This window comes from Cebidichthys violaceus, unplaced genomic scaffold, assembly GCF_023349555.1.
Source record: "Cebidichthys violaceus isolate CVI_PGR_0920_01 unplaced genomic scaffold, fCebVio1.0.p SCAF_37, whole genome shotgun sequence".
NCBI classification, from domain to species: Eukaryota; Metazoa; Chordata; class Actinopteri; order Perciformes; family Stichaeidae; genus Cebidichthys; species Cebidichthys violaceus.
In genome coordinates, this window is record NW_027176561.1 from 2,279,820 (window position 1) to 2,296,782 (window position 16,963).

The 16,963-nt window shown below is 41.6% G+C and overlaps 2 protein-coding genes across 2 annotated transcripts; one reads left to right on the plus strand and one right to left on the minus strand.

Annotated features, from left to right (window-relative positions):
* Positions 1 to 529: 529 nt before the first annotated feature.
* Positions 530 to 2,528, minus strand: uqcrh (ubiquinol-cytochrome c reductase hinge protein). Its single transcript, XM_068725990.1, has 4 exons — positions 2,382 to 2,528; positions 2,049 to 2,087; positions 1,255 to 1,416; positions 530 to 757 (listed from the first exon to the last, which is right to left on the minus strand). Exons 1-4 carry the CDS (start codon positions 2,424 to 2,426, stop codon positions 725 to 727), a joined length of 279 nt encoding a protein of 92 aa, XP_068582091.1. The 5' UTR covers positions 2,427 to 2,528; the 3' UTR covers positions 530 to 724.
* An 808-nt stretch (positions 2,529 to 3,336) lies between these two features.
* Positions 3,337 to 8,074, plus strand: LOC137884258 (cytochrome P450 2J1-like). The gene is made up of 9 exons (XM_068725989.1): positions 3,337 to 3,540; positions 3,637 to 3,799; positions 4,212 to 4,361; positions 4,447 to 4,607; positions 4,847 to 5,023; positions 6,218 to 6,359; positions 6,732 to 6,919; positions 7,003 to 7,144; positions 7,773 to 8,074. Exons 1-9 carry the CDS (start codon positions 3,337 to 3,339, stop codon positions 7,946 to 7,948), a joined length of 1,503 nt encoding a protein of 500 aa, XP_068582090.1. The 3' UTR covers positions 7,949 to 8,074.
* The last annotated feature ends 8,889 nt before the right edge of the window (positions 8,075 to 16,963 follow it).

Below are 16,963 nucleotides of genomic sequence, written 5' to 3' on the forward strand. Positions count from 1 at the left end.
AGTGACACTTTTTTAGGACAAATTAAATGTTGCATCTTTTTCAATACTTTAAAAAGCTTCACTTCTTGGTTGTCCTTGTGTAATAATCACATCCACGACATTTAAAGTTTAAGTGTTTTTATTTTTTTAAACTGTCTATAATATATGATGAGACATTCATAGCAAAAAGTCCTTACAACTTAAAATAAACTATCTCTTCAGGAATGTAAGACCTCACCCCTCAGTTGAGGTTAATCAGTCTGCGGAGCAAGATAGTTTTTTGATTGTTGTGACAAGTTGAGCACAGAATGTTTCTTGTAACTTTGTTTTTGCTGAGTAAACCTTTTGAAATGTAGTTACTGCCTCTGAAGACTCATTACGCGTCCAAGCTTTATTGCTAATGCACAGCCTGTAACAGTAGTGGTAATGTGGATTATCGGACGGAGGGAAGATTGCCGCTACAGGGAATCCGTTTATAGAGGTTCAGCTCAACAAATTATTTACCAACGTGTATTTATATGTAGTCATAAAACAAACTTGTGACACCAGGTAAGGTTTTCAAGCCATCCACTTTAATGAAATATTGACTCAGGCTACCTTGTTAAATACTTATACAGATACAGTAATGTATACATTTAAAGTTACAACATACAGCAGATCCACATATGGATGTAATTAAAACAATGTTCTCCTCATAATATTTGAAGAATGTCATCAGCCAGTTGTGCAACCGTCAGGGAGGACTTCATTTGACCGAATGGAACAGTTTGTGTGACACCTACAGAGGACGAGAGGAAGTTAATTAATGCAGTAAACTTTAGTAAACTAAAGTGCCGTAAGTCATTTTGCAAACTAAAAACATTTTGAATATTATCAAGTTGCTGCTTGTGACATGCAGGACATACTTGCAAATGTTTGGCAAAAATTGTTTGGTAAAAAACATTTATTATTTCTTTGATACATTTATCCCAAAATCTGTGAAAATTCATCTTGACAATAAAAATCAATGTCAAACTGGATGGGTGGTGTGGAGCATATTTTTAACAAAAAGCTGTGAAACAACTATTGTCATTTTTCTGGACTACATTTCACTTTGTATCATGACTCAACTGTGAATTATTTGCAAACCACATTTCTCAACTGAACTTATCTTGAAAAAAAGACTATTATCACTCATATTCTATTCGAAAAATGAATAACAAATGCATAGACATGAAGCGTGACTCCTTCGGTGGTGTATTCTTCATCTTTCTGCTTGATACAATCTGCACTTACGCAGTGGTCGCGGGCATGCAGGAAGTCAAACAGCTCCTCGGTACAATCCTCCGCTGTCGAAGACCGGGAGCCAACTCTGGTCTCACAATGCTCCAGACGCTCCCGAGTGTGAACGCAGTGCTCCGTCTCTTCACACTTCTGTCGCATCGCTTCAAGGGGATCCTGAAACATAGAACGCAGCCTTCAGAGTACGTACCTTGTGGAGGGTCCTTCAAAAGGGGGAGATGCATTCAGTAGATTCAGCACCGCACTCACTTGCCCCGTCGGTATCAACCAGGATAAACGACACGTTGTGAACATCTAAGCAGCAGCACCATCACAAACTACCAAAATGACCATGAAGTTGTACCTGATGCAACTTGTTACTGAATGTATAAGTGAATGAAGGGGATTCATATAGTTCAATACATTAAAAACGGTGCGATTCAGACAAGTCTGGTACCAACCAGTGAAAAGGGGGTTCTGGTGGTACATTTTCAACATCATTTTAAGTAGAGAACGACAAATGTTTCATGTATTTATAGATACATATCCAGAGGGAGGGGGTGGCAAAGGAGAAGACCTGAAATGACCACTTGTCTAGTTATTACTGGTCAAGTAATAACGTCTAAACACACCTTTGTGTTTGTCATGTTTGTCAGTTTAATGTGTGTCTTCTAGCTTATTCAAAATAAAAGCTCATTAAACTAAATTAAAAGGCGGCCAGACTCGTGATCAAACGCGTATTCTTACGATAACACAGAGACACAGTTAACATATATTCATTCTGATATGTGGATCTGCAGTGAACATACCACCATGTCTTCCTCCTCCTCCTCTTCTTCTTCCTCCTCCTGAAACAGACATAACCTTACATGACCCAATCAATCACATAATTCATTGCCAGCCGTCAGGTAGTTGTTTTGGTATGAATTACACATTTAACAATTAGCAAGACAACTTTACTAATGACAAAGTACAATGGCATGTTGTATTTTGTTGCATAATATTGACGTTGGCTAAGGCTAACGTAAGCTGGTGATGCTATAGCGTTAGCTTAGTTTAGCCTTGTTGTGTTAGCTTGCAGAACACAGAACCAAACGTTACTGGCTTAGCAAAGTTATCTTAAATCTGTCGTAGCTACTAACATCCTCGGGCTCTCCATTCATTATCATCTTCTCCTCGAAAACCATGATTTTTGGTGTTCTTGTCCTTAAATGACCGTCTGTCAAATCTCGAGTGTTGGAGGACACGGAGGGTCACACGAGCACAGCGGTTAGCTACGAAGTTAGCAAAAAACTAGCAACGCAGTTTCCGGTCATCGGACTTTCACAATAAACCTCACGCCCTGTCCGGACTCAGGACATCATACAGTACAACTATAACGTTTATAATAGCATTAGTTATAAGAACAGATACACTACCATTTACCCTGCCACTCACTCAGTAGCATTTTTTACAACAAAAGTTGCGAGTTTTGTTTTTTAATGAAGTTATTGTGTTTTATTTTGAAATTGGTTGTGTCATTTCCGTTGGCCAAATTTACAGAGCTCTAGACTACTATCACGTGTTGAGAAGTAGTTCTACACCATCTAAATTAATTACCACACTGAAAATAATTGGTGAGTAGTACGCCACTGTTTAGTGGCAACAGTTTGCATCTATGCCTAACATGCTGGGCCAATAATTTTAATTTTGGCTGCCTCTTTGTTTTACATCCAATGAGAGTACACTTTGCCTTAGTCACAACATAAAACAAATTATATTAAGGTCATAACAATTGTTCATTGTTTAAAAGCATTTTATAAGTATTAAGAGGGTAGTCCAGTGCAACCCATAGGCTTTTGATATGTTGCCAAGAGCAAATAGCGAGCCTCTCTTTACCTTATTTGACATGGAAAACACAGTCTTTGTATAAAAAGAAAGAGGGCAGAGTCCCGTGCAAGCAGTGAGACTTTGTTGTGCTGCCAAGAGCAAATATCATCAAGCTCCACACTCATAGGAGACAGAAGTCACATTTTGACAACGCCAGTCTTTTATGTGACAAGAGAAGCAAGGAAAACACAGGCTTTATTTAGACATGCTTGAGTCCTTGATTGCAGAATGGATTCAATCTTTTCTGTAGTTGGATCCTATGTTAACTGGGATGTCAAAAGTCTGCTGCTCTTCACTGTAGTCTTCATCATCACTGCAGATTATATTAAGAACCGTCGGCTGGGAAGCTTCCCTCCAGGGCCCCGGGCATTTCCTATCGTGGGCAACATATTCACTGTGGATCACAACAGGACCCATGAGAGTCTGACACAGGTAAATCAACATTTGTCATTGAAAATGCAACAGATCGACTGAGGACTGTTTGTGTTATCTGTCATATTAAGCATCATGCTCTTCCTCCTCTCACAGTTTGCTGGAAGATATGGAGATGTGTACAGCCTTCGAATGGGTCAGGCATGGATGGTGGTGTTAAACGGGTTTGAGGTTGTGAAAGAAGCTCTGGTTAATCAGAAAGACAGCGTGGCAGACCGCCCAGATCCCCCTATGCTGCAGGACAGATCCCATAGAGGAGGTGAGCAGACCTAAATCACACACATACACAAAGTCTGTATTCAACTCACTGCATACAGGAAAGCATTAAGAGTGATAAATTGTCCCCCCCCCCCCCCCCCCCCCCCCATCAGCGTTATAGTTTTATTTTTCATACTTTTTTATTTGAATAATCATGAACTATTATTTTTAATAGAGAATTAAGAGTATTGATGAGAGTAATACACACTATGTTTTTGCTACTGTGAATTTCAATTTTGTCAAATCTTCATGATCTTTCATGCGTGCTACTTGTCATCAAGTAAATCATTAAGAATTAAAAGTGCATCAAAAGCTACATTTGACCAATAAGAGTTTGGTATTACATGGACGGTTGATATAAAATATTTAATGTGTAAAATAATTAATTTTACTTCCTTTTTGTCCACTATCAGGTATATTTTTCAGTAGTGGGAATATATGGAAGCAGCAGAGGCGTTTTGCACTTTCAACCCTCAGAAATTTTGGATTAGGCAAGAAGTCACTTGAACCCATCATCTTGGATGAATTTACACATTGTGCAAAAGACTTCAATAGCCATAAAGGTAAATAGTAAATGCACAGCAACACATTAAGAATAATACACAACAAATACACAATTTTAATCAGATTTTCTGTTCAATTGTGGAGGTAAGCCCTTCAATCCACACCTCATCATCAACAAAGCTGTCTCCAACATCATCTGCTCCCTGGTTTTTGGACATCGCTTTGAATATGGTGATGAGAAGTTCATGAAACTGATGAAGTTGTTTGGCAAAGGTCTCCGAATTGAAGCCTCCATTTGGGCAACGGTACAGCATTTTACAGCTTTTGATGAAATCTTAATGTGTTTGCCTTTGTTCTGAAATACATGTCTCATTATATATCTGAAAGTTTATCATTCATGCTTGTGGCTCTATTTATATGCAATATGTTGTACACACACAAGGTGGAATAAATGGATTTTAATATGTGGTTTTGGTTGTAATAGTAAATATTTCTCTGAAATGCCTTTTCAACCACTATTGTTCCAATCTGCTCTGCTCCGCAGCTTTACAACTCCTTCCCTCTGCTGATGAGACGTTTACCAGGGCCTCATCAGACAGCTAAGCGCATCTGGGACAATGCAAAGGACTTCATAAGGGTAGAGCTTAAGGAGCACAAACAGAACTGGGATCCCTCTGACGAAAGAGACTTTATCGACTGCTACCTGAATGAGATTCAGATGGTGATTGGCACTATATGTTGCTTTGTTTTTCTTATGCTGTGGTTTTCATGAAGTTCCTGTGAACATCATAACTGCTTGTTTTGCATCTACATCAGAACTATCAGCTGTTAATGTGTTGTACTGACATAACGTTTAATTAACTGATGGGTGACCATGGCTAAGTGGAGAGCAGGGCCGCCTTTCAATCAGAGGATCGGCGGTTCGATCCCAGGCTCCTGCTCCACTAGTCTCATGTCAATGTGTCCTTGAGCAAGACACTTAACCCCAAAATTGCTCCCGAGCTGCGTCTACGGTGTGTAGATAGATACTGAATTGTAAGTCGCTTTGGATAAAAGCATCTGCTAAATGACCGTAATGTAATTGTGGCATCACTCCTGCCTGCTATGTGTTGAAATGTGCAATGACCTGCTAAGCACTTTTGCCATCGCCTCTGCCTTACATGTCTTATCTCCAACAGCATTGACTCCTTTTAATCAAACAAAGATAAACCTTTTCAATATTGTTTAAGGTACAAGGTCCAGCATAGATTAAAGGTTTTTACTTTACTTACTTAAAAGTACTATGCAGCAGTTCTTGCTCCAGAGAAATAAACATTATTTTTTAGATGTTTCACATTGGTTACGTTCAAGCACAAATAAACAGACCCACAGATAGGCCTGCGGGAAGGTGCTAAATTGACAGATTTTGTGTGAATGCACCCTAGGCCCTTGCTTCTTTCTGTCCGCTCTGGCCTCTGCTCTATGTGTGTGTGTGTGTGTGTGTGTGTGTGTGTGTGTGTGTGTGTGTGTGTGTGTGTGTGTGTGTGTGTGTGGCTCACGCTCGGTCTAACACACAGAACTGCAGCTCTTTAAACATCCATGACACAGACAGAGCAGAGAGACAGAGACGGAGATGTTACCTGGTCACTCCCTTTTTTTATACAACCGCTGCCCAAAGGCTGACGACCAGAAACGTTGTGAGCCTATCAAAATATGAAGAAAAGAGAAAATACAGGCAGATGCAGCCACACACTTCGGTGCTGTTCATAAGTGATGATTGAGAGGTATTACATTATGGGTCCACATTGTTTTTGGGGAAATTACAGCATAATATACCTTTAAGTAACCATCATAAATTATTAGAACCCCTGCTGTGATAGCCGTAACAAAATATTTTGCAGCACATTTTAATACATGTATTTGTATATATTCTCAGAGTAAGGGGCAGGCTGACAGTACCTTTGATGAGGAAAACCTGGTTTTATCTGTCTGGGATCTGTTCTTGGCTGGAACTGAGACCTCATCCACCACCCTGCGCTGGGCTTTGCTCTACATGGTAAAGTACCCCGAGATCCAGGGTAAGAGCACAGACCAAACCAGTGAAGCTCTTTGTTATGACTCAATAATGTGCAAATGGCTGATACTTAAACACATTTTGTATAAGTGAAAATTAGGCACATTATGTGACTACTTTTACTCCCAAGGTTACAATTAATGTGCAGTCACTTGAGACTTTCACATCTATGACTAATTCTGTGCAACGAACATCTTCTTGTAAAACATACAGTACAGCCTCTATTGACTGGTGCAAGTTTGCAAATCAACAGTAACAGGAATCATTCTATTCACTAATGTGGCAGTGCTGCACTTAGCTTTCACTCTTTATGAGCATTTTGCCGCCTGTTGATGAAATTTTGTTACAACTTCTGTATGTTTCCTCCATTTCACAGCAAAGGTTCAGGCCGAGATAGACGGAGTGATTGGACAGTCCAGACAGCCGTCCATGGAAGATCGTGCCAACCTGCCCTACACGGACGCTGTCATACATGAGGCCCAGAGGATGGGCAACGTAGTTCCTCTCAACCTGCCTCATGCTACCAACAAGGACATCCAGCTGGGAGGCTACACAATCCCAAAGGTCTGTTCTCATACATAGTTTTAATGTCTCATATACGACCATGTTGCATCTTTATGAATTGCCTTTACAATTTCAATCACCAGGGAGTTACAATAATCACCAATCTGACCTCGGTGCTGTTTGACAAGAATGAGTGGGAGACGCCCGACACCTTTAACCCAGGACACTTTCTGAACGAGGGGGGCAAGTTTGTGAAGCCAGCTGCTTTCATCCCTTTCTCTGCTGGTGAGGAGCAACACAATCACTTGTATTATTAGTGTCTTCACTTGTTTATACTGGAGCTCATAGCCTGTCCCAGCATACACTGGGACCCTACGGTGTTCCTCACATAATGATAGCTGATCGACCTAGAGGTATACTGTCATGATCAAGCAGAGGACACAGACAAGATGGAGGCCTGGGATCATAACCACGTCCTTCCTGTGGTTAATGTCAGTCACTGATCACTGCACTTCCATAACAGTAATAATTAAATTTCTTATGGAAGACGCCAGACATGTTCACACCAGGCTGATGAATTTTTTGGGGGGTTTGCAGCAATGGTAATCTTTGTTCCACGTAAAGTAAAATTTGAATGTACACCACGGCTGAGGAGTTAATAAGATTAAGAGTGGGAAGTGTTTATTACTTTGGCATTAATAGTGGGCACCAGCAGAGTGGATGGTTAAGGATTTTGGTGAACCTCTGACCTTTTGACTAGACCTTAAATCAAGACCACATTTCTAATGGTTACCAGAACAGCTAACTGTTAACTGTAAGCCCTATGAGAATGACTATTGTTTTCTTATATTATTAGCCAAAATAATGTCTCAAAGAAATGTCCAGTTTGTTTCAGTTTGTTTTCCTCTCACAGGTAAGCGGTTGTGTCCCGGGGAGAGCCTGGCCAAGATGGAGCTTTTCCTCTTCTTCACCTCCTTCATGCAGCACTTCACCTTCTCAATGCCTGCTGGGGTGAAACCTGTGATGGACTTTCGCTTTGGAGTCCTTTTGGCACCACGTCTATATGAAGTCTGCGTAACCTCCCGCTGAGTGTGGCTCTAAAATGAAAAACAATTTAAAAAAGCAGCAAAGATTTTCTGTGCCCACCACATAATGATTATGTCACTGTGACAAGGTTAATGAATAAATCAAACTGATAATTGGCTTTAAAATAGATCAGTGGTTTTCAGGCTAGTTTAGCATAGCCTGGCTCAATTGTTTAATATTTTATATATACATATATATATATATATATATATATATACATATATAATATATATATATATATGTATACATATATAATATATATGTATATATATGTATATATATATAATATATATATGTATATATGTATATAATATATATATATATATATATGTATATATATATAATATATATAACAATTTAATATATATTGTTAAATCACTTTTTATTTACAAATATGACAGTCACTTTGTCTTTCTTTGGCTTCATTTCATTAAAGTCTCAAATGTGTGATACATCTAAAAAATGTGTGTTCAATTTTGGATCTCTAACATATGAACAAGAGGATATGAATTATGATTACCTGGAAACCCAGATCTGCCTCCACAGCCATGCTATCTCAGTCAACCACAGGACATTTAAGGCAACTGCAGTCTAACGCAGGGGTTCTTAACCTTTTTGACCTCGGGGCCCAACATTTCAAGTAGAAAGTGGCCCGGGGCCCATTCAAATATTAACACTGTATTGGTTTAACTAATTGATCTCACTCTTGGTTTGATTTGTATTCAATAACAATATCAAATTCACTTACAGTTTAACAAGCAAAAACCTTGTCAAATAAATGACATGATACAATGTGATCATCACATTTATTTATCATGTGTACGTAAACCTGCATACAAATATAACAAGATGCCCAACAGGCTAACAATTCATAGAACAAATCAAGGTATACAAGAACAAATTTAAATCTCAAGTCAGGCTTATTAACACAAAAATAACTAATAATTAGATTTTACTACAGAAAAAAGGAGGGACTCTCAAAAAAACTGAGAAAAAAATAGAAATTTCATAATTATGTGGTAATAAAATACATTCAAAATAATAACTTTCAAATTAAATACAAATCTATCGGTAATGTTCTCCTCCCACCAGCAATCGTTGGACCACTGAAAATCAGGACGTGCCTCCCCGAATACACGCAGACCCCACGGTATACAAGGCAGTACACCCCACTGCTAAACCATCTGTAACACTCATCAGCTAGCGGCTGCGCAACAGGACCCCCGTAGTAGAGGGCATCACATGTGGAACAAGGGTTACAATATCGCATTGGTTCTAACTCACTCAGGCTCCCTTCACTGGACTCTATTGGGACAGTGGGTAGAGCCCAATGAATCACGTCCTACCTTGACATAACATGGACCCAACCACACTCATATTGACTGGCAAGGGATTAGTTGCCACAGCCCACCTACTTCTTTATGACCTAGACCACTACAGTGGAGAAATAGTGGGTCCCAACCAACCCAAGCATACGTGACAGAACTGGATGGATCTTTTGACTGCAGGGGTGAAAAAGACAAGTGGTAGACACACTGTGAGCCATAGCTTAACCAAATATTTTGGTTTGTGTGCTCCAAAAACTTTGGCTGTGCCTCAGACTTCCTTTTTAACACACTTTAACAAGAACGGAACAACCTTGTTGGCTGTGAAAAGTAATGTTGTTGAACTGCAGCATTTCTCCCTTTATAAAATGGTATTTTTGTTTCCTTATGAATAAGAGAATCAAATGTTTTTCTATGTAACTTCAAGTATACTGCGGTTAGACCTTACAGAACTGTTCAATTATAACAAGGTGTTAAAATTAGGGATGGGCTGTTCAAACTGTATACAGGTTTTAATTTCTTGTATGGTACAAATTTTTCATATATCCAAACAACTGCTGTCACTCTTTATCAGAAAGCAATTAATATTGTTCCCCACAGAAGGTGCTACGGTTGGAGCTACTTATGTAGTGAGAGGGACCCCTACATTATGGTTATAACTTTATAACACAACAATTAATAACACACAACTAACGCTCTTTAACAGGAAAACACCACGGCACACAACAGTTTGTGACACATAAACAATTTGTGACATTAATAATTGTACATTTATAAAATTTCACCGCCAAACAACATGCTGGGTACAGCTCGGTAGCTAGCCGTCAGCACAAGTGTAGGCCGGTGTGCTACACCTCTGTGGGTAGAGAATACCCTGCATTCCATCTCGTTGGCACGCTGGTGCTGTGGCTAGCACAGTCACCTCGCAGGATGGCCCTCCTGTGTGGAGTTTACATGTTCTTCCCGTGTCAGCGTCAGTGGGTTCTATCCAGGCGATGGGGATTCCCCCACAATGTCTGCTGTTTGGAAGTGTTTTGGTTTGAAAAAATCGGACGTTTTGCGAGTTTGGAGCCACTGTTGTTGTCGGATTTTTTCAAACCAAAACACTTCCAAACAGCAGACACAGCTCCTCTCTTGTGCACCAATATAGCCTGTTTACCTTCTTCCACCTCACAGATGATGTCAACGTTTCCATAGTAACAGCTTATTCCGTGACAATACAGATAGTGTTTCTTCACATCAAAGCCAATGTCCTTTGATGTCAAAGATCAGAAAACAGAGTTTATAGGTAGGACTAAGATTCACTGATCCATTAAATTGGAAGTGTTTTGGTTTTAAAAAATCCGACGTTTTGCGAGTTTGGAGCCACTGTTGTTGCCGCTGGTGGTAACACGAGCAACTTACGTCACCTCAGGAGAAAACGTGAGTTATTTTCATGTGTATAATAGATGCAATCTGAAATGTACACCGTGAAAACTGCAAACCTATCTACGTCATATTTTTATGTTTGTTAAATTATCAGTAGCTATAACTAAATGATATGCTTAGTATGCATATTACAAACAAAAACACTTTGAAAACACTTTTTTTTTTGCTTTTTGGGGTATTTTGGTTAGACACCCAGCCCGAGATCCACCAGAGATTCCTTAGATGGTATGGAATGTCACGGCCCTCCAGACCACAGAGGTGTAGGCCGGTGTGCTACACCCCTGTGGGTAGAGGATACCCTGCATTCCATCTCGTTGGCACACTGGTGCTGTTGCTAGCACAGTCACCTTGCAGGAATGCCCTTCTTTGTAGAGTTTACATGTTCTCCCCGTGTCAGCGCGTCAGTGGGTTCTATCCAGGCGATGGGGATTCCCCCACAATGTCAAAACATGTTAGGTTGTGTGAATGTGAGTTGTGTAAATGTGAGTTGGGTGAATATGAGTTGGGTCCACCAGATTCCTTAGATGGAATGGAGTGCCACGGGGTATCCTCCAGACCACAGAAGTGTAGGCCGGTGTGCTACACCTCTGTGGGTAGAGAATACCCTGCATTCCATCTCGTTGGCACGCTGGTGCTGTGGCTAGCACAGTCACCTCGCAGGATGGCCCTCCTGTGTGGAGTTTACATGTTCTTCCCGTGTCAGCGTCAGTGGGTTCTATCCAGGCGATGGGGATTTCCCCACAATGTCAAGACGTGTCAGGTTGTGTGAATGTGAGTGTGAATGTCTGTCTCAGTCCTGCCAGAATCTGGATCCCTGTCCATGGTGAACCTTGCCTTCGGCTCCGGTCCCCACACAACCCAGAATAGGATAAGAGGTTAAAGATGACGGATGGAAAAATACTACTAGTAGCAGTGGACTGGTGGAGCAACGGATCATAGAAGTCACGGTTCAGATAAGCACGAAAGAAACAAGGGAGCAAATATAACTTTTAGATTTATTTACAATCTGATGGTTAACGTTAAAACGTTCTTTACACTTGCTACATTATGGTTATAACTTTATAACACAACAATTAATAACCCACAACTAATCCTCTTTAACAGGAAAACACCACAGCACACAACAATTTGTGACTAATAATTGTACATTTATAAAATTTCAGCGCCAAACAGCATGCTTGGTACAGCTCTGTAGCTAGCCGTTAGCACAACAGTCTGCCAACAGCTGGGAGAGGCTCCGTCGCGTTACTTAAAGAACAGAAAAGAGCGATGCAGGAGGAACAAAGACAGACCGGAGATGCACCAATATAGTCTGTGCACAAGAGAGGAGCTGTGTCTGCTGTTTGGAAGTGTTTTGGTTTGAAAAAATCGGACGTTTTGAGAGTTTGGAGCCACTGTTGTTGTCGGATTTTTTCAAACCAAAACACTTCCAAACAGCAGACACAGCTCCTCTCTTGTGCACCAATATAGCCTGTTTACCTTCTTCCACCTCACAGATGATGTCGCCGTTTCCATAGTAACAGCTTTTCCTGTGACAATACAGATAGTGTTTCTTCACATCAAAGCCAATGTCCTTTGATGTCAAAGATCAGAAAACAGAGTTTATAGGTAGGACTAAGATTCACTGATCCATTAAATTGGAAGTGTTTTGGTTTTAAAAAATCCGACGTTTTGCGAGTTTGGAGCCACTGTTGTTGCCGCTGGTGGTAACACGAGCAACTTACGTCACCTCAGGAGAAAACGTGAGTTATTTTCATGTGTATAATAGATGCAATCTGAAATGTACACCGTGAAAACTGCAAACCTATCTACGTCATATTTTTATGTTTGTTAAATTATCAGTAGCTATAACTAAATGATATGCTTAGTATGCATATTACAAACAAAAACACTTTAAAAACACTTTTCTTTTTGCTTTTTGGGGTATTTTGGTTAGACACCCAGCCCGAGATCCACCAGAGATTCCTTAGATGGTATGGAATGTCACGGCCCTCCAGACCACAGAGGTGTAGGCCGGTGTGCTACACCCCTGTGGGTAGAGAATACCCTGCATTCCATCTCGTTGGCACGCTGGTGCTGTTGCTAGCACAGTCACCTCGCAGGATGGCCCTCCTGTGTGGAGTTTACATGTTCTTCCCGTGTCAGCGTCAGTGGGTTCTATCCAGGCGATGGGGATTCCCCCACAATGTCAAAACATGTTAGGTTGTGTGAATGTGAGTTGCGTAAATGTGAGTTGGGTGAATATGAGTTGGGTCCACCAGATTCCTTAGATGGAATGGAGTGCCACGGGGTATCCTCCAGACCACAGAAGTGTAGGCCGGGGTGCTACACCTCTGTGGGTAGAGAATACCCTGCATTCCATCTCGTTGGCACGCTGGTGCTGTGGCTAGCACAGTCACCTCGCAGGATGGCCCTCCTGTGTGGAGTTTACATGTTCTTCCCGTGTCATCTCAGTGGGTTCTATCCAGGCGATGGGGATTCCCCCACAATGTCAAGACATGTCAGGTTGTGTGAATGTGAGTGTGAATGTCTGTCTCAGTCCTGCCAGAATCTGGATCCCTGTCCAGGGTGAACCTTGCCTTCGGCTCCGGTCCCCACACAACCCAGAATAGGATAAGAGGTTAAAGATGACGGATGGAAAAATACTACTAGTAGCAGTGGACTGGTGGAGCAACGGATCATAGAAGTCACGGTTCAGATAAGCACGAAAGAAACAAGGGAGCAAATATAACTTTTAGATTTATTTACAATCTGATGGTTAACGTTAAAACGTTCTTTACACTTGCTACATTATGGTTATAACTTTATAACACAACAATTAATAACCCACAACTAATCCTCTTTAACAGGAAAACACCACAGCACACAACAATTTGTGACTAATAATTGTACATTTATAAAATTTCAGCGCCAAACAGCATGCTTGGTACAGCTCTGTAGCTAGCCGTTAGCACAACAGTCTGCCAACAGCTGGGAGAGGCTCCGTCGCGTTACTTAAAGAACAGAAAAGAGCGATGCAGGAGGAACAAAGACAGACCGGAGATGCACCAATATAGTCTGTGCACAAGAGAGGAGCTGTGTCTGCTGTTTGGAAGTGTTTTGGTTTGAAAAAATCGGACGTTTTGAGAGTTTGGAGCCACTGTTGTTGTCGGATTTTTTCAAACCAAAACACTTCCAAACAGCAGACACAGCTCCTCTCTTGTGCACCAATATAGCCTGTTTACCTTCTTCCACCTCACAGATGATGTCGCCGTTTCCATAGTAACAGCTTTTCCTGTGACAATACAGATAGTGTTTCTTCACATCAAAGCCAATGTCCTTTGATGTCAAAGATCAGAAAACAGAGTTTATAGGTAGGACTAAGATTCACTGATCCATTAAATTGGAAGTGTTTTGGTTTTAAAAAATCCGACGTTTTGCGAGTTTGGAGCCACTGTTGTTGCCGCTGGTGGTAACACGAGCAACTTACGTCACCTCAGGAGAAAACGTGAGTTATTTTCATGTGTATAATAGATGCAATCTGAAATGTACACCGTGAAAACTGCAAACCTATCTACGTCATATTTTTATGTTTGTTAAATTATCAGTAGCTATAACTAAATGATATGCTTAGTATGCATATTACAAACAAAAACACTTTAAAAACACTTTTCTTTTTGCTTTTTGGGGTATTTTGGTTAGACACCCAGCCCGAGATCCACCAGAGATTCCTTAGATGGTATGGAATGTCACGGCCCTCCAGACCACAGAGGTGTAGGCCGGTGTGCTACACCCCTGTGGGTAGAGAATACCCTGCATTCCATCTCGTTGGCACGCTGGTGCTGTTGCTAGCACAGTCACCTCGCAGGATGGCCCTCCTGTGTGGAGTTTACATGTTCTTCCCGTGTCAGCGTCAGTGGGTTCTATCCAGGCGATGGGGATTCCCCCACAATGTCAAAACATGTTAGGTTGTGTGAATGTGAGTTGCGTAAATGTGAGTTGGGTGAATATGAGTTGGGTCCACCAGATTCCTTAGATGGAATGGAGTGCCACGGGGTATCCTCCAGACCACAGAAGTGTAGGCCGGGGTGCTACACCTCTGTGGGTAGAGAATACCCTGCATTCCATCTCGTTGGCACGCTGGTGCTGTGGCTAGCACAGTCACCTCGCAGGATGGCCCTCCTGTGTGGAGTTTACATGTTCTTCCCGTGTCATCTCAGTGGGTTCTATCCAGGCGATGGGGATTCCCCCACAATGTCAAGACATGTCAGGTTGTGTGAATGTGAGTGTGAATGTCTGTCTCAGTCCTGCCAGAATCTGGATCCCTGTCCAGGGTGAACCTTGCCTTCGGCTCCGGTCCCCACACAACCCAGAATAGGATAAGAGGTTAAAGATGACGGATGGAAAAATACTACTAGTAGCAGTGGACTGGTGGAGCAACGGATCATAGAAGTCACGGTTCAGATAAGCACGAAAGAAACAAGGGAGCAAATATAACTTTTAGATTTATTTACAATCTGATGGTTAACGTTAAAACGTTCTTTACACTTGCTACATTATGGTTATAACTTTATAACACAACAATTAATAACCCACAACTAATCCTCTTTAACAGGAAAACACCACAGCACACAACAATTTGTGACTAATAATTGTACATTTATAAAATTTCAGCGCCAAACAGCATGCTTGGTACAGCTCTGTAGCTAGCCGTTAGCACAACAGTCTGCCAACAGCTGGGAGAGGCTCCGTCGCGTTACTTAAAGAACAGAAAAGAGCGATGCAGGAGGAACAAAGACAGACCGGAGATGCACCAATATAGTCTGTGCACAAGAGAGGAGCTGTGTCTGCTGTTTGGAAGTGTTTTGGTTTGAAAAAATCGGACGTTTTGAGAGTTTGGAGCCACTGTTGTTGTCGGATTTTTTCAAACCAAAACACTTCCAAACAGCAGACACAGCTCCTCTCTTGTGCACCAATATAGCCTGTTTACCTTCTTCCACCTCACAGATGATGTCGCCGTTTCCATAGTAACAGCTTTTCCTGTGACAATACAGATAGTGTTTCTTCACATCAAAGCCAATGTCCTTTGATGTCAAAGATCAGAAAACAGAGTTTATAGGTAGGACTAAGATTCACTGATCCATTAAATTGGAAGTGTTTTGGTTTTAAAAAATCCGACGTTTTGCGAGTTTGGAGCCACTGTTGTTGCCGCTGGTGGTAACACGAGCAACTTACGTCACCTCAGGAGAAAACGTGAGTTATTTTCATGTGTATAATAGATGCAATCTGAAATGTACACCGTGAAAACTGCAAACCTATCTACGTCATATTTTTATGTTTGTTAAATTATCAGTAGCTATAACTAAATGATATGCTTAGTATGCATATTACAAACAAAAACACTTTAAAAACACTTTTCTTTTTGCTTTTTGGGGTATTTTGGTTAGACACCCAGCCCGAGATCCACCAGAGATTCCTTAGATGGTATGGAATGTCACGGCCCTCCAGACCACAGAGGTGTAGGCCGGTGTGCTACACCCCTGTGGGTAGAGAATACCCTGCATTCCATCTCGTTGGCACGCTGGTGCTGTTGCTAGCACAGTCACCTCGCAGGATGGCCCTCCTGTGTGGAGTTTACATGTTCTTCCCGTGTCAGCGTCAGTGGGTTCTATCCAGGCGATGGGGATTCCCCCACAATGTCAAAACATGTTAGGTTGTGTGAATGTGAGTTGCGTAAATGTGAGTTGGGTGAATATGAGTTGGGTCCACCAGATTCCTTAGATGGAATGGAGTGCCACGGGGTATCCTCCAGACCACAGAAGTGTAGGCCGGGGTGCTACACCTCTGTGGGTAGAGAATACCCTGCATTCCATCTCGTTGGCACGCTGGTGCTGTGGCTAGCACAGTCACCTCGCAGGATGGCCCTCCTGTGTGGAGTTTACATGTTCTTCCCGTGTCATCTCAGTGGGTTCTATCCAGGCGATGGGGATTCCCCCACAATGTCAAGACATGTCAGGTTGTGTGAATGTGAGTGTGAATGTCTGTCTCAGTCCTGCCAGAATCTGGATCCCTGTCCAGGGTGAACCTTGCCTTCGGCTCCGGTCCCCACACAACCCAGAATAGGATAAGAGGTTAAAGATGACGGATGGAAAAATACTACTAGTAGCAGTGGACTGGTGGAGCAACGGATCATAGAAGTCACGGTTCAGATAAGCACGAAAGAAACAAGGGAGCAAATATAACTTTTAGATTTATTTACAATCTGATGGTTAACGTTAAAACGTTC